Source organism: Alnus glutinosa, chromosome 3 (assembly GCF_958979055.1).
Source record: "Alnus glutinosa chromosome 3, dhAlnGlut1.1, whole genome shotgun sequence".
In the NCBI taxonomy this organism is placed as follows: domain Eukaryota; kingdom Viridiplantae; phylum Streptophyta; class Magnoliopsida; order Fagales; family Betulaceae; genus Alnus; species Alnus glutinosa.
In genome coordinates, this window is record NC_084888.1 from 3,857,837 (window position 1) to 3,876,490 (window position 18,654).

At 37.6% G+C, this 18,654-nt stretch overlaps 1 protein-coding gene and 2 long non-coding RNA genes across 3 annotated transcripts; all 3 read left to right on the forward strand.

Moving 5' to 3' along the window:
• Positions 1 to 1,076: 1,076 nt before the first annotated feature.
• On the forward strand, positions 1,077 to 4,983 carry LOC133864728 (uncharacterized). The gene is made up of 3 exons (XR_009899559.1): positions 1,077 to 1,674; positions 3,333 to 3,430; positions 4,704 to 4,983. It is a non-coding gene; the product is annotated as an uncharacterized LOC133864728 (long non-coding RNA).
• Positions 4,984 to 7,042: 2,059 nt separating this feature from the next.
• On the forward strand, positions 7,043 to 10,968 carry LOC133864729 (uncharacterized). Its single transcript, XR_009899560.1, has 3 exons — positions 7,043 to 7,639; positions 9,298 to 9,395; positions 10,669 to 10,968. It is a non-coding gene; the product is annotated as an uncharacterized LOC133864729 (long non-coding RNA).
• A 4,714-nt stretch (positions 10,969 to 15,682) lies between these two features.
• Positions 15,683 to 18,654, forward strand: LOC133864726 (probable receptor-like protein kinase At5g24010). The gene has a single exon (XM_062301136.1). The coding sequence runs from the start codon at positions 15,912 to 15,914 to the stop codon at positions 18,357 to 18,359; it is 2,448 nt and encodes an 815-aa protein (XP_062157120.1). The 5' UTR covers positions 15,683 to 15,911; the 3' UTR covers positions 18,360 to 18,654.

Genomic DNA, 18,654 nt, shown 5'->3' on the forward strand with positions numbered 1-18,654 from the left:
TACTAATATATATGGTACTTGATCAATGCCTAGCTACTAGTGTAAATTAATTACTTACACTGCTAACTTACTTTGATTGGAGTTGGTAAATTACAGTTTTGATATGCCTTTGCCATGGATCACAAGGCTTCACGATATTGTAATGCTGCAAATAATAAAATCTAGATAAGGAGTAAATAAGATTCTTGATGTTGCAGGTTTTAGTTCACAAAAGTGTTGCAAACACAGATAACGTTAAAGTATTTAGACACTGACAAATGTGAAAGTGTCATACAAGCAAGTGAAGCAACTCAACTAAGTAGGGATTCATGGACAAAGACTAATTAACAGATGGCATGAACAATGGAAACGGATCAAATATAACATGAAATTGCAGAGCGTTTCTTTGCATGAAAAGATTTAGTTTATAGGCATTAAGATATTCTCTCTGTGAACACAATAAACAACCAATATCTAGCTTATCGATATGCTTTAAGCCTACATCTGTAAGGAAAATTGTAATTTAAAGATATAGCTAGCGTTATTATATTAATGGTTGAGAATGCCATTGTTTCTGTTTATCCATATATTTTGGAAACTCCTTCGAGGATCAACATACAATGCCTCAATACCTCCTACCAAAACTTTAGCTTTAGATGAAAAGGAATACTCTAGGATAGGAATACTCTAGGATAGGAAGACTCTATAAGTAGCAAAAGTTCACGCTTTTGACATTCAAAGAACCACTACATGCAAATTCATAGGGATGTAAAGTATCAAGGCATCCTTGTTCTTCCCACTAGTTTTAATCTTTTTTTAGGGATCGGGTAAGAATATGTGACATATTTCTAGCTTACATTGAAGGCCGATTTAAGGCCCCAACCAAAACTTTAGCTTTTAAGAGATGTTATATTCGGATAATTGTACCATTGGTGTGAAGACCAAGAAAATAAATAGGAGATTTACCAGTTATAAATTATGTTTATATAATTAACAAATAAAAGAATTAAAGTTGAGGGGCATTTTAGTAATTTTCCTCTTTTTTTCTCCCTTATCCTTTTTCTTTTCCTTTTCTTTTCTTTCTTTTCTTTTTCTTCTTTTTCTTCACGGTGGACAGCAGTCCACGACTGCTTCTTCTCTTCTTCTCCCTTTCTTCTCTCTTCTTCATTTCTTCTTCTTCTTTCTTCTGCCGAGCGACCCACAGAGAGATCGAGATAGAGATGAGAGGCCGAGAGAGATTCAGGGGAGATTGAGAGAGTGGAGAGACAGAGAGATGAGACCGAGAGATGTGAGAGCCGAGAGATGTCGAGAGAGAGATGAGATCGGGAAGTTGAGGAGTGATCGGAGCCCGATCCTCCGGTGGGTGGCGCCGACGAGACCAGAGGACGCCGACGACGCGATCTCCGGTGAGCCCGTGAACCAGAGATGACCCGGGTGAGAGAGAACCCGAAACCCGTAGAAACCGTGACCCGAAGTCTAGACCCGGACCCGATCCTCCATTAACGAACTCCGGCGAACCAGTGATGGATCGGCGGCCTGAGATGCGGTTTCCGGCAACCCGTGAGCCCAGAAAACCCAAGGACCCGTGACCCGCCTGACCCTAGAGGAAGACCCGATTCTTCATGGCGTTTTCCGGCGGCTTTTCCGGCGGTCCAGTAGCGATTTCCGGTGGATTTGTTGAGGAAAATCCCTAAGGTATAAAAATCCTATGATTCTATTTAATTTGTAAATTGGATTATTATAAACCTTGTTGGTTGTTGGATCGGCTGAGCCGTGATTAGGTAGTTGATGTTTTCTGATTTTGGGGGTTCTTGATGTCCAGTGTGTGTGTCCGGCTGAGCCGTGTGTGTGTGGTTTATGTTGTGGATTGATTGGATTAGTGTGAAATTAGGGTTTGGTTGGATTATGATTTTGGGGGTTCACTACTGTTGGCCGATTGAGTGTATATTTATGGATATTGTGCTATTTGATCAGTACACAATGTTTGATTTGAGGAATTATTGTAGTTGGATGGGTGTTTTGGATTATCGGTTTAGGTGATTTTTGGGTGTTAGTTTCATGATGGGAATTGTTGGGTTTAATGATGAAATTATGGATTTGTTTTTAATAGCTGATTTGATGATGTTTTATTGAGTCTTGTTGGTGGAGCTTGGTTGAGGATAGGTTCCGGTTAATGTCACAAGGAAATGGTCGAATGGTTTGGTTAGTTCCTTGTGGTAGCCGTGTGTAGAGAGTGATTTTAATAGGTGTTTTGATGAAATGTTGTTTGGAGAGAAGCTCATGGTTATTGAATCCTCTTTCAGAAATGACTAAATATGTGTATGTGAAATTGATGATCTTGGAAAGTGTTGTGGTTGGTTATGTTTTAGATTGTTATGCCCTTATTGGGGTTGAGTTGGTTATAAACTAGTAAGAAAATAAATGAGTAAAGACTGCATTGAGTAAACGAGCAAATAAAGTATGTGGGCATAACGAAAGAATAAACCCATGAATAGGTAAAGTGACTATATAAATAGATTATGGGATTTTAGTATAATATAGTTAAAGACATTTAGATAACCTTTAAGATTAAATCACTAGGGTCCTAGGTTAGAAAGACTTAATGGATAAGTGTATCAATAATAAGGTAGGAGCGTTTATGTGGAATGGTGGTGGACTAATAGCAAATTAAGCCTAAGTATAATGCTTGGCTTTGAGGTTAATGTATATGCCTCAAGCTTTAAGAATGTATATTATACTATGTGATCGTAAGTAGCTTAAAAAGAGCTATTAGATTAATATGTTGTATAAGGTTAAGGTTCTATAATCTAAACTATTTATATGGTTAGTAATTAAATAACTAATGCACTTATTCATTTATATTAAAAGTACTTAAAGTTTATTACTGAATTAGGCTTATGTGGATAAACAAACCATAAGCTTAATGTCTAATAATGATAGTAAGGTAACTTGGTATCCAATTTATTTATCTACGTACACTAAGTAATTTAGTATATTAATGGACTAGGTTTAAGTATTGTATATGTATATGTATATATGTACATATATACATATGCATGCATACATGTTAAATATATAATGTTAACTTAGTAAATAAGCAACAAACCATTAATGGATTCACAATGGTAATGTGATGTAATAAATAATATGTAGGCGAATAAAATGGTAAATACATCTCCTAATTAATAAGCAAGATATAATAAGAACTTATAACCAATGATTAGCCTAATAAGTAGTTTAGGATACCTAGTTAGCTTTAGAAGCGAGTGATGTGACGTGTGAGCACGCGGGTAGTTAGGATGTCATAGAGTATGTGATTCAATAACATAGTCTAATGCTACCAATGTTTGCAGGATCATGTTCGGATTGGAGACTTTAATTGGTTCTCCAATGTAGAGTCCAAGTGACTAGAGTCCAAGGAGTGTTCGAGTTGGAGTCTAATGCAGCCAAGGTGGGTATTCCACTCACTGAGAAAATATATATTTTTATATGTATTGGATTGATAAAAATATATATATTGTTTATGAAACCGAACCAACCATATGATGAAATGTATATGCTTTGAGATGATTTGTTTAGTTTCGATTATGTTCAAATATTATCAATGATGTTTAAGAATTGATGCATGAGGGAAAGATGTTAATTGATTTAAAGTGTTTTGAGTATGTTTTGCGGTTGAGATCTAAATTATGCAAATTGTTTGAGAACATGTAATGTTGAAACTGCGTAGATTTGATAAAGAAACTAAGTTTTGAATGATTTCAAAGTGTTGGGTAAAATGCTGGATTTGTTTTGTTTTGAGAGGACGTGATTTAACAACTGCATAATTTCAGCGTGACACAGTAGGAAATATATACTGGTCAAGCACGGAACATTGAGCATGTAGTATAGAGCATACATATCAGGGCAACAGTATCAGCAGAGTAACAGTATCAGCACATTGAGGCAGTATCACATTGAGGCATGCATAGCATATATAGCATTGTTTTGTGAGAGAGGTTTTTATGTTATGAGTAGTTTTGCTAGACGTATTGGTATGCATAAGAGTCTTCATGAAAAGATCTTATGTATACTTTTATCGGATGGTCCATGTGTTAATAGCATACATTGAACTTGAAAGTACATGGATACATGATTGCCCAGGTGCGAGTAATGGCATGTCTATGAGTAGGAAGGTTGACTGTTCTTGTTCTTCAGGAAAGACGTGTTAGCATGATTGAGTTTAACTCTAGTGCTCTCATGATCTACTGACGTCAAAGCACGAAGCTGGAATACGATTAGAGATGGTGTTGCGAGTGTTTTGTTGAAGGATGTTATCCTAGTATGGAAGAGTAAGATGCCATGTTCTTTGCTGAAGACTTATGTGTATACGTGATATCTGTGATGGAGTGATCGTGTGCACATATGTCCAAGCGACCGGTGAAAAGTATTATTATAGAGGGGTCTATATGTAGAAACTTCCAAGGAGGGATGTCTGGAACTTCTACATGTTTTCACAGCTATATAGTATGTTTTAAATGTTTTCTAAATAGTCGGTGTTTGCTGCATTAGCTGTTGGTAAATTGTGGCTAATATAGTGCTCGCACGACTAAAAATAAATAGAGGTTGGTTCTTTGTGAAAACTCAGTTAGTCTTATACCACTGAGGTCTTAGTATGAGGTATACTAAGGCGGTGAACTCACTATTTCACCTATGCGGATGTGGATACCACCACAACCGTGTAGATGATGTTTCTTTGGCTGCAGGTACTACGGTATAGTCGATGGGTCGGTAGCAGTGTGCTTGGGATATTATGACTGAAGCTCACCGCGACAGTTGTAATTGTCGGATCACGGGTTGTCCACTATTTTATAGGTTTGGTATGGCTTGTGACGTTTGTGTCACTTATTAATTGTTAAGCCATTATTGTTATAGTGTTAATAAGACTCAAACAGATAGATGTTAAATGGCTCTTTGTTGTAATTAATTTGTGATAGATGTATAAGTTGTAATTTCCGCTATTCATATTTATGTTTTCCGCTGCATAGATAGATGTATGTTATACTCTGATTATCAGGTACATGTTATGGGGCATGTGCCATATGTTGGCTGAGCGACACGTAGTCGTGCCACTGCGATGACTCGTTTTATGTTTGTATAAAAAAAAAAAAAACGGGTCGTCACAGAAAATGGTATCAGAGCAGTTTGTTCTAGGGTTTGTTAGGAAAAGCGGAAGTCTAGGTTTGTGTTAGAGTTTAAGTATAACCGAAGAGCCTTAGGATTCTAAAAGATTTAACGCAGATAAGGAAAACTTAAATAGGAATTCTTGTATGCATTGCATGGATTTTGTAATGCATTCATTAGGATTTGTGTTGTCTACGTAGCATAGTTCTTTGTAGACAAGCTATGCCACTTAGACAATGACCTCTTCTTTAGTTTGGAGGTGTTGCATGCGTCTCAATAGATTCAAGTGCGACACATTCCCTTTGTCTCGTCCACGTATGTGGAGTCGTGTTGGTATAGAATGAACCCTTAGGTCAAAACATGCATGGCCACTTTTGTGGTGATGCTATTATGGGTAAGCCTAGGTGACTAGTCGCTTAGCCTTTTAGAAGAGTCTAGCATGATTGTGATAGGCTATAGGCGACGTAAGAGAGAGCTTCTTGTGAGAGTAGACTAATAACCGTCCTTTAAGAAGTGGTGACGTATTCTTAGGGCGCATCGAAGGAGACTTGAATCTTGAAGAGCGCGAGACCATCATACGAGATCAATTCAAGGAAATTGCGTAACTACAACTACGAGGATGACGCCTAGGGAGGAGACAACCGACAACTAAGGCAACTACTCGATGACGAGAGACGTTTCCTTTAAGAATTCGACTAATAGATACGAGTTAAGATAATAAAGTATTAATGTGAAACAGACTAACAAGCGGATAACTAAAAATGATAAATTGCCAGATATCTTGTTTTAATAAACCAAGATTTAAGGAATGAAATAAAAATAGGTAGTTAAGTTAAATTTGACTAATCAATAAAGTTTATGGGCAAAATACTTTTAAAACACGGTTTCGAACATAAGAATTAACTTAAAGGTAGTAGTTCAAACATGCTTTGTGTGTTAGGTATAAGATTTAACACAAATAATTATTAAAGTAAAAGTGATAGTTCAATGTGAACTTTCAAAATATAGTTGTATGTGTTAGAGAATATTGTTTGAATTAGGTCCAAGTATTAGAAAAGAGTTGATTGCTAGTTGATCTTTGATGAGATCATGGTGTCATAACATATTTTCGGTGATGAAACCAATATTTAGAGAGAACTTATGTTTTGAAGGTATTGATGGTAGTGCAATAGTAAGGAGTTAGAAGATCAAATCGATAATATGTTGAGGATAAGCCATCAATCATGAGTAAGTAGCAAGTTGAAGTATAGTGATGTTAGGTTAAGTGTAAAAATCTTAATGGTTTACTTATTTGAGGATGGTAGTACCTATGATTAAACGAGAAATAGATTATAATATCACATGAGGATAAGTAGATTTGTGAATATTGGAGGTACTTAGTAAGCCCACACTAGATTTTTGGTGTCTTAAAAGGTTACAACTGAGGACAATTAGGGTTATTCTAACATGATGTTAGAGGTGGACAAGGTAAACGATAGAGGAAGTTGTGGGAAGCAACCAAATTGGTGTTGAGGTTACATAAGGAATAAATTTCATGGCTAAAGTTTGAGGCACTAAAGATAGATTAAAGTATATGGTATAGAGAAATGAGGAAGATTCACCTTAAGTTATAGTTTGAATAATAAGTTTTGAACTAAGGAGGGGAGACTTAGTGGAGTAACTTGGACTAATGATGATATAGATAAAATAGGTGTTTGCAAATTTCGAGGACGAAATTTTTATAAGGAGGGGAGGATGTGAAGACCAAGAAAATAAATAGGAGATTTACCAGTTATAAATTATGTTTATATAATTAACAAATAAAAGAATTAAAGTTGAGGGGCATTTTAGTAATTTTCCTCTTTTTTTCTCCCTTATCCTTTTTCTTTTCCTTTTCTTTTCTTTCTTTTCTTTTTCTTCTTTTTCTTCACGGTGGACAGCAGTCCACGACTGCTTCTTCTCTTCTTCTCCCTTTCTTCTCTCTTCTTCATTTCTTCTTCTTCTTTCTTCTGCCGAGCGACCCACAGAGAGATCGAGATAGAGATGAGAGGCCGAGAGAGATTCAGGGGAGATTGAGAGAGTGGAGAGACAGAGAGATGAGACCGAGAGATGTGAGAGCCGAGAGATGTCGAGAGAGAGATGAGATCGGGAAGTTGAGGAGTGATCGGAGCCCGATCCTCCGGTGGGTGGCGCCGACGAGACCAGAGGACGCCGACGACGCGATCTCCGGTGAGCCCGTGAACCAGAGATGACCCGGGTGAGAGAGAACCCGAAACCCGTAGAAACCGTGACCCGAAGTCTAGACCCGGACCCGATCCTCCATTAACGAACTCCGGCGAACCAGTGATGGATCGGCGGCCTGAGATGCGGTTTCCGGCAACCCGTGAGCCCAGAAAACCCAAGGACCCGTGACCCGCCTGACCCTAGAGGAAGACCCGATTCTTCATGGCGTTTTCCGGCGGCTTTTCCGGCGGTCCAGTAGCGATTTCCGGTGGATTTGTTGAGGAAAATCCCTAAGGTATAAAAATCCTATGATTCTATTTAATTTGTAAATTGGATTATTATAAACCTTGTTGGTTGTTGGATCGGCTGAGCCGTGATTAGGTAGTTGATGTTTTCTGATTTTGGGGGTTCTTGATGTCCAGTGTGTGTGTCCGGCTGAGCCGTGTGTGTGTGGTTTATGTTGTGGATTGATTGGATTAGTGTGAAATTAGGGTTTGGTTGGATTATGATTTTGGGGGTTCACTACTGTTGGCCGATTGAGTGTATATTTATGGATATTGTGCTATTTGATCAGTACACAATGTTTGATTTGAGGAATTATTGTAGTTGGATGGGTGTTTTGGATTATCGGTTTAGGTGATTTTTGGGTGTTAGTTTCATGATGGGAATTGTTGGGTTTAATGATGAAATTATGGATTTGTTTTTAATAGCTGATTTGATGATGTTTTATTGAGTCTTGTTGGTGGAGCTTGGTTGAGGATAGGTTCCGGTTAATGTCACAAGGAAATGGTCGAATGGTTTGGTTAGTTCCTTGTGGTAGCCGTGTGTAGAGAGTGATTTTAATAGGTGTTTTGATGAAATGTTGTTTGGAGAGAAGCTCATGGTTATTGAATCCTCTTTCAGAAATGACTAAATATGTGTATGTGAAATTGATGATCTTGGAAAGTGTTGTGGTTGGTTATGTTTTAGATTGTTATGCCCTTATTGGGGTTGAGTTGGTTATAAACTAGTAAGAAAATAAATGAGTAAAGACTGCATTGAGTAAACGAGCAAATAAAGTATGTGGGCATAACGAAAGAATAAACCCATGAATAGGTAAAGTGACTATATAAATAGATTATGGGATTTTAGTATAATATAGTTAAAGACATTTAGATAACCTTTAAGATTAAATCACTAGGGTCCTAGGTTAGAAAGACTTAATGGATAAGTGTATCAATAATAAGGTAGGAGCGTTTATGTGGAATGGTGGTGGACTAATAGCAAATTAAGCCTAAGTATAATGCTTGGCTTTGAGGTTAATGTATATGCCTCAAGCTTTAAGAATGTATATTATACTATGTGATCGTAAGTAGCTTAAAAAGAGCTATTAGATTAATATGTTGTATAAGGTTAAGGTTCTATAATCTAAACTATTTATATGGTTAGTAATTAAATAACTAATGCACTTATTCATTTATATTAAAAGTACTTAAAGTTTATTACTGAATTAGGCTTATGTGGATAAACAAACCATAAGCTTAATGTCTAATAATGATAGTAAGGTAACTTGGTATCCAATTTATTTATCTACGTACACTAAGTAATTTAGTATATTAATGGACTAGGTTTAAGTATTGTATATGTATATGTATATATGTACATATATACATATGCATGCATACATGTTAAATATATAATGTTAACTTAGTAAATAAGCAACAAACCATTAATGGATTCACAATGGTAATGTGATGTAATAAATAATATGTAGGCGAATAAAATGGTAAATACATCTCCTAATTAATAAGCAAGATATAATAAGAACTTATAACCAATGATTAGCCTAATAAGTAGTTTAGGATACCTAGTTAGCTTTAGAAGCGAGTGATGTGACGTGTGAGCACGCGGGTAGTTAGGATGTCATAGAGTATGTGATTCAATAACATAGTCTAATGCTACCAATGTTTGCAGGATCATGTTCGGATTGGAGACTTTAATTGGTTCTCCAATGTAGAGTCCAAGTGACTAGAGTCCAAGGAGTGTTCGAGTTGGAGTCTAATGCAGCCAAGGTGGGTATTCCACTCACTGAGAAAATATATATTTTTATATGTATTGGATTGATAAAAATATATATATTGTTTATGAAACCGAACCAACCATATGATGAAATGTATATGCTTTGAGATGATTTGTTTAGTTTCGATTATGTTCAAATATTATCAATGATGTTTAAGAATTGATGCATGAGGGAAAGATGTTAATTGATTTAAAGTGTTTTGAGTATGTTTTGCGGTTGAGATCTAAATTATGCAAATTGTTTGAGAACATGTAATGTTGAAACTGCGTAGATTTGATAAAGAAACTAAGTTTTGAATGATTTCAAAGTGTTGGGTAAAATGCTGGATTTGTTTTGTTTTGAGAGGACGTGATTTAACAACTGCATAATTTCAGCGTGACACAGTAGGAAATATATACTGGTCAAGCACGGAACATTGAGCATGTAGTATAGAGCATACATATCAGGGCAACAGTATCAGCAGAGTAACAGTATCAGCACATTGAGGCAGTATCACATTGAGGCATGCATAGCATATATAGCATTGTTTTGTGAGAGAGGTTTTTATGTTATGAGTAGTTTTGCTAGACGTATTGGTATGCATAAGAGTCTTCATGAAAAGATCTTATGTATACTTTTATCGGATGGTCCATGTGTTAATAGCATACATTGAACTTGAAAGTACATGGATACATGATTGCCCAGGTGCGAGTAATGGCATGTCTATGAGTAGGAAGGTTGACTGTTCTTGTTCTTCAGGAAAGACGTGTTAGCATGATTGAGTTTAACTCTAGTGCTCTCATGATCTACTGACGTCAAAGCACGAAGCTGGAATACGATTAGAGATGGTGTTGCGAGTGTTTTGTTGAAGGATGTTATCCTAGTATGGAAGAGTAAGATGCCATGTTCTTTGCTGAAGACTTATGTGTATACGTGATATCTGTGATGGAGTGATCGTGTGCACATATGTCCAAGCGACCGGTGAAAAGTATTATTATAGAGGGGTCTATATGTAGAAACTTCCAAGGAGGGATGTCTGGAACTTCTACATGTTTTCACAGCTATATAGTATGTTTTAAATGTTTTCTAAATAGTCGGTGTTTGCTGCATTAGCTGTTGGTAAATTGTGGCTAATATAGTGCTCGCACGACTAAAAATAAATAGAGGTTGGTTCTTTGTGAAAACTCAGTTAGTCTTATACCACTGAGGTCTTAGTATGAGGTATACTAAGGCGGTGAACTCACTATTTCACCTATGCGGATGTGGATACCACCACAACCGTGTAGATGATGTTTCTTTGGCTGCAGGTACTACGGTATAGTCGATGGGTCGGTAGCAGTGTGCTTGGGATATTATGACTGAAGCTCACCGCGACAGTTGTAATTGTCGGATCACGGGTTGTCCACTATTTTATAGGTTTGGTATGGCTTGTGACGTTTGTGTCACTTATTAATTGTTAAGCCATTATTGTTATAGTGTTAATAAGACTCAAACAGATAGATGTTAAATGGCTCTTTGTTGTAATTAATTTGTGATAGATGTATAAGTTGTAATTTCCGCTATTCAGATTTATGTTTTCCGCTGCATAGATAGATGTATGTTATACTCTGATTATCAGGTACATGTTATGGGGCATGTGCCATATGTTGGCTGAGCGACACGTAGTCGTGCCACTGCGATGACTCGTTTTATGTTTGTATAAAAAAAAAAAAAACGGGTCGTCACAATTGGTCCATGTGGTATGCCATAATTATTTTTCACTTCCTATGGTTTAAAAAGTTCATGAAAGGTCCTTATGGTAAGCAATAATTACAAATCGATCTCTAGAATTAAAAGGGTAGCCCAGCCACTCCCAGCCAATGAAGGTGGCCACACGCCACCCCCAGAGGCCGTTGGGGGTGGCGCGCAGCCACCCCTAGAAGGTCCAGGGGTGGCCCAAAGGCCACCCCCAAGTCACTGAGGGTGGCTGCGCGCCACCCCCGACGGCCTCTGAGGGTAGGGTTGGCAATTCGGGTCGGCGGGTCGGGTTCGTGTTGACCCGGATGACCCGATTACACAATCGGGTCAGACACGAACCTGACCCAATTATTAATCGGGTTGAAAACCTGAAACCGAACACGACCCACCTGCAAAACGTGTTACCCGAACACGACCCGGGTAACACGTTTACCTTCAACCAAACCAGCAAACCCAATTTGTTCAGAGAAGACTGAGATTCTGAGAAGTAGAGAACCCATTGTTTATCAAAACAAAACCAATACAACTATATAAGCGCTAACAGTAACAGATCTAATGGAAAATTCACCTAAATCGACATGATTAAGCTTTGAAAAAAAAAAGTGAAAACAGGTTGATTCGTGAGGCTATGTGAACTGTGAAGGTTGATTCGCGAAGGAGGCGTGAAACTGTGAAAGTGAGAACAGAAAATTGAAAAGAAATGAGATGCGAGTCGTGGGTCTTCCGGCGGTCATGGGTCAACCGGTCAAGCTCTTCCGGTCGTGAATCAGACGCGGGTCTGTCTTCCGTTCTCCTCCCTTGCCAGCTCCGGTTTTGAATCAGATAGAAGCTCTTCCGGCGGTCGTGGGTTTGTCATCTTCTGAGGGCAAGTCAAGCTTCTCCGGCGGTCGTGGGTTTGAGAGGGGGGAGGGAAAAGGTTGGCGCAGAGAGAGGGGGAAAAGGCCGGTTCGGCCGGATGGTTGGCGAACTTGGCGGTCGGGCGGCTAGCGGCGGGCTCCTGGGCTAGGGTTAGTGAGATTGTGAGTATCAGTGGACAGTGAATGAGAAATGAGAATCACAAATGGAAATGGGCATTTCGTAGCTTTCATTTCGGGTGGGTTTTTTTTTTTTTTTTTAATAGTAACCGTGTCAAAATCGTGTCTGGCGGGTCAACCCGCGGGTTGACCTGCCGGACACGATTGTAATCGGGTCATAATCAGGTTGACCCGATTATGACCCGAATCCGATTACAATAAACCCTAACCCTATTTTCCCGTGTCGGGTTCGCGGGTCGTGTCAAAAATTGCCAACCCTATCTGAGGGTGGCTGCCTCCCCATTTTTGTTTTTTTGTTTTTTTTTTCTTTTAAAAAAAATAAGTTTATTTATTTATTTTTTAATAAATTTATATTTTTTTATTCATATGAAAATGTGTCGCCATCTTATTGGTTTGGCGTGGCGCTGATGCAGCATCTAACAGAATTTGTCAAAAATTTTAACGGAATTTGACTTCAGGAATCGATTTGTAATTATTGCTTACCACAAGGACGTCCCATAAACTTTTTGAATTATAGGGAGTGAAAAATAATTATCGCATATCACAAGAATTAGGGTGCAATTATCCATGTTATATATTGAGCTTTAACCGCAAGGGTGCATATATGAATTGTAATTACTATGCACCCCTTTTTCCCTTTCACAAGATAAGGACATGTTTGATTCCACCTTACTAATCTTGATCTTTCTAGTAATTAGGTTTTTACCAGGACCACTCATGGGTTAATTAGGCTGCATGTGGGAAGGGAGTGAGAAGCTCGTGGGGGCTGCTCTTTTGTGTATTGTCTTTTTTATAAAAAGAGATAAAGGTACGTAGCATCTTAACCGTTAAAAGAAAAAACATGAAAAATGAAGCCAAAGGTAACTCCAACTAAACTGGTAAAAGAATAAAGATAATGATTTAATGGATTTGCTTTGAGTTGTGGGTCGGAATTGAATCAGAAGTGATGGTTAATCTTTCATGTTTTGGTGTCTCTTTGTACTCAAACTTTTGGATATACAGCGCGAGTCGTTATAGAAGGAAATGCTCCTCGCATGCTTCTCGACTGTACCCTTTTCACCATGTCATTGGATTCGATCACCATGTGACCCTGTTGGATCGATATACAGAGAGTTAGTTCAATAAAATAAAATAAAAAATTACTGGAGGCATAAGATTAATTACTTTTCACCAACCAATTGGCTTCAAAGTTAATTTTCTTTCCCTTTTGTGTGCGTGCATGTACACGAGTCTTCACCAACCTAGAGGAAATTTAAGATGTTATAATCATAGCTAGCTTGTTAAATCCACAAAGGTCGCTATTAAACTTCTTTCTTGTCCAACGTGGATTTTCAAGCACACTATATATTTAGGTTTCTACTCAAATTAATCCATGCAAAGTGAATTCTTAGAGAAACATTAATCAAAGATAATTAACCAAAATCATCAATTCCTTACTGGCCCGGCCAGATTCTTAGAGAAACACTATTTTTTTTTAATGTATTTAAAAACAATTAATCATTTCAAATATTTGAAAAAAATTTACTTGCACCTCTTAAGTATAAACAGTTTTACAATTATAACTTTGAAGTTTAAAAATAAAAATTTACATAGTCAGAATTTCATATTTCAAACTTTTTTTTTTTAATTTCAATATTGATTACTGTAGAAATTAATGGCTTGGCTGCATAGAAATTGGAAGAAGTACTGCAGCACAATTGATAATCAGTACTACGTACGTCATGGGAAACAAAGTTGCAGTGGTAATCGTCATCATAAAATTTATTACAAATTTGCAAATTTCTTAATTTTGAGGTTGTGATTGTAAAATTACTTGTACTTTAGTGAAGTTTCTTTCAAATATTTTAAGAAACCCATGAGATTGATAGAATTACCTATTTGAAACTAAAGGAAAATTTAAGAACTTATTAATTGTCAAAATTGAAAACTTTGAGATTAAATTGAAATACTAAGAAAATTTAAGGACTAAATTGAAATTTTCATTAAAAAAAAGGAGGAAATTGCAAAGGACTATTGCGTATGTCATTGTGTAAAATTATTGAACTTTCTTCTGGATGTGGCGTTCTGGTTAGTAGACCAGCCCGGCACACATGACACAACACAATGTATGGGATTCTCATTATTTGAACCATTTTAACTGGAAAATATATATATATATATATATATATAGGTTTCGTTTTGTTTGTTGAACGAGTATTCCTTTGAAAAATAAAACACTTATTATCAAAAATAAAAGATAGTAGAATGAAACTGTTATTCCTACTCTTTAATTTGATTACAACTCATATACTTTAATTGGAATTCAATCAAAATTATTAAAAAAACTTCCACATTTTTTTTAAATAAAAAATTAAAAAAAAAATTGAAAAACAATTGGGTGGCCACCACCCCAATGGGTGGTCGACCATCCCCGAAGCCAATCGAGAGTGGCTGTAGCCACCCCCCAAGGGACTTTGGAGGTGGCCTGTGCGACCCCCAAAAGCTATGGGATGGAGCGACCAGCCCTGGTTCCATATATGGGTTAGCCAGCCACTGCGAATGACTTTATTTATTTATTTTTCTTTATTTATTTATTTTTACCTTTTTTTAAAAAAAGAAAAAAAAGAAGAGAATATATAAAATAATAAGTGATTTTTTCTAAAAAATATAGTCTATTCCCTTAGGAATAATTATTCCTCTCATTTTTTAGAGAAATAGGTATTCTTCTTCGTAAGAGAATAGTTATTTCAACAGGAATAACTTTTTAAACGAATAGACCCTTACCAAACAAATAAATTTCATTCTAAGGGTTTATTCCGCTAACCAAATGAGATTTAAAAGGGGTTGAAACATGGAATACAAACATTACAAATTTTCAACTTGGGAAAAGCCTCTTAGTCCCACGGTATCCACTCCATGTGTTTAGTATTGTGCATGTGTTGTGTAACTTTGTTGTGCACCAATCCCTTTCAACTTTGAAGTTAAAATTATAAAATCATTTATACTTCATGGGGGGGGGGGGGGGGGGGGCTTTTTCGTCCATTAGTGATAAAAGAGGTATACTAAAGTGTTTACACGATAAAGCTTATCATTAGAGGGCACACATAACTTAATTTATGTCCAGACGTTATAAAAATTATTTTCCAATACAAATTAGCCGCCTAATTTGAACAAATAACTCTATTGACGCTTATTTAAGAGGCTTAAGGGGAGGCGTGATTCCGTTCTCCAACTGGAACGTTTGATTAACCACCAGAAATTATTTTTGATTAAAAAGCTATTTTTTAATTAAAAGTGTCGGTTGGAGGACGAATCACGCCTCCTAGCTTAAGACTCATATGCCGATTTGGCTATTACTCTTGTCCTTTTCCTTTCAGTGGTATATGCAAATTAAAGAACATGGAAGACTTTTCTTCTTTGGAAATTGGAAATGACTTTGACGTTTACTTTTCAAACATCGAAGTCAAGAACAGACTTCTTCTACATCTGCTCATGACAAATTATTAATTGTCATCCGCAAGATTGCTTCCTCCATTTTAGCTGATAAGGTTCGCTTTTCAGTCTCCCACAAGAAAAAGAAAAAAAGAAGAAAAGCTAGCAACTCCAACCAATTTTCCATGGAAAAGCTTCATCTCAACGCTATTTGCTAGTCTTTTGATCACTTTCTGCAATACCATTTGCTAGTCTCTCTGCAATATCTTTCAATCTTTCGGTCTTGGCCTTTTTCTTAGCAACCGTCTTACCACTTCAATACTCCCATCTCTTAGCTTCATCTCCCCATGGTTGTCTTGCCTTTCTTTCTTCTCCATTTCCTTTCTCTTTTGCTTCTCTCATCAGCTAATTCCACTCTACCAGATGAATATTTCATCAATTGTGGGTCAAAGTCCAACATTACTGTCGGCGGTCGGAACTTCGTTGGTGACTTGAATTCTGGCTCCTTCTCTGTTGGAACAAGCTCTGATGTCAGTGACACCAACTCAGCAACAGATATGTCTCTCTATCAAACTGCAAGAATTTTCAAAAACCCATCTTCATATGAGTTTGATATCATCGATCATGGCATTTATTATGTTCGTCTCCATTTCTTTCCGTTCATGTCCGGGAGTACTAATCTGGCCGATGCCCTATTCGATGTTTCAACTTCTAATTTCTCGTTGTTGTCAACTTCTAAGACCCAATTCAATGTTTCAACTTCTAATTTTTCGCTTTTGACAAACTTTGGTATTAAAGACAATAGTAATTCACCTGTGATTGAGGAGTTCTTACTCACTATCAACGGAAGTAAGTTCAGCATCTACTTTACTCCTCACAGAAAATCATTTGCTTTTGTGAGCGCCATAGAGGTCTTTCTAATCCCAGATGAGAAATTCGTCACAGATAATTTTACTCTAGTTACTCTTGCTGGGAGTACTGAAACTTACGGTTTACGATCTCAGTTTTTACGCACAATTCACAGGGTCAATGTTGGAGGTCCACAGAACAATGACACACTGTGGAGGACTTGGATACTGGATGATGATTATCTACTTTCCCGAGGATCTGCACAAAACTGTGTCCCTTATAACGGTACGCTTAAGTATGATGTTCTTGGTGCTACTAATTATAGTGCCTCAGATGTTGTTTACAAGACTTGCAAAGAATTAAATTCAAATTCGTCCAACATAACTTGGCGTTTTGATGTAAACAAGAACGCCAGACACCTGGTGAGGCTGCACTTCTGCGATATTATTAGCGCACGGGTTGATGTTGCGGTCAGGTTCAATCTCTTCATTTATAGCAACTTCAGTTACACGATCTATCCTGACGATCCTAACGGAATTGAGAAGTTGGCAGCTCCATTTTACACTGATTTTGTGGTTGATTCAGATGATTCGGGACTTATGAATGTTAGTGTAGGGCCTAGGCAGGATTCGGCAAACAAAACTGCCTATCTGAATGGGCTGGAGATTATGGAGTTTATGAAGGAATTAGATGTGGGCAAGCCAAAGAAACGTGTTGTTGTTGTTGTTATAGTTGCTACCGCTTGTGGCGTTTTCGTTTTGGTAGTGCTGTTATTGTTGGGTTTAAGATACAAGAAAGCAAAGCATGTTGATGGAAAAGGAAATTCTTACGGTAAAGGAAAAACGAATGCCTTTCGTAATGTTAACCTAAACTTGAAGATGCATCTTCTCGAAATACAAGCTGCAACTCATAACTTTGACACCAAACTCTTAATAGGTGAGGGTGGGTTTGGAAAAGTTTATAAGGGAACTCTTCGGGATGGTACGAAAGTGGCTGTGAAACGAAGTGATCCGAAACATGGGCAGGGCCTTCCGGAATTCGAAACAGAAATCTTGGTCTTATCCAAAATTCGGCATCGCCATCTTGTTTCCTTGAAAGGGTATTGCGAAGAAGGGTCTGAGATGATACTGGTGTATGAATTTATAGAAAAGGGTACTCTGAGAGATCATCTCTACGATTTGAAGGAGAAGCCTGGGAGGTCATCTAAAAGGTCCAAATTGTCTTGGAAGCAACGGCTTGATATTTGCATTGGCTCAGCAAAGGGCCTTCATTACCTCCACACTTCTTCAGCTGGGGGAATCATTCACCGTGATGTTAAGTCAACAAATATCTTGCTGAATGAACAGTACGTGGCTAAAGTTGCTGACTTTGGCCTTTCAAGATCAGGGCCTCTCGATCCAAACCATTTCAGTACTGTTGGCATAAAGGGTAGCTTTGGTTATATGGATCCTGAATATTTTAGAACCTTCGAGTTCACAGACAAATCTGATGTCTACTCCTTTGGTGTTGTACTTCTTGAGGTTCTTTGTGCCAGACCAGCTATAATTGACTCGCCCAAGAGGGAGGAGGTGAACCTGGCCGAATGGGGGATGTTTTGGCAAAAGAAAGGGCAACTTGAAAGAATTATCGATCCGTTGTTAGTGGGAGAAATTAACGCTGATTCACTGAGAAAATTTGGTGAAATAGCTGAGAAGTGTTTGAAGGATGATGGAGCTGGCCGGCCATCCATGCTTGATGTGCAGTGGGACTTGGAATATGCACTGCAGCTTCAACAAACTGCATTGCACAGTGAAGACACTGCAACAAATGCTTATTTGGAATTGCCTTTGCCTTCTGATAGTGTCCCATATTGGGAAGATGATCATGTGCCCAGACTAGGGGATGATGGTTCGGAGGCAAGAGATAGTGAAGTGTTCTCTCAGATGAGGATCGATGGTGCCAGATAGACTGATAGTCTCAACTGCAAGATTTGCTGTTAAGATTGTTATTTTTACTTTAGGTTATTTATTGAATTGTTTTAAATCTCAAGAAAGAAAGGGGTAAGTATGCCCCTTTTTCTTCCTTTTTTTTCTCCTCTTTTTCTCCCCTTCTCCTCTACATATGCTCACGCCTCATTTGAGGCCCTTATCCAGCTAGAGTTTTCTCTGGCCTTATCTTCCTCTTTGGAAGCTTATCTGCTCTTTCAAGGTCCTGTTTACACCTTTGGAAGCATTATTTATCTTAATTTTTTTACTGCCATCA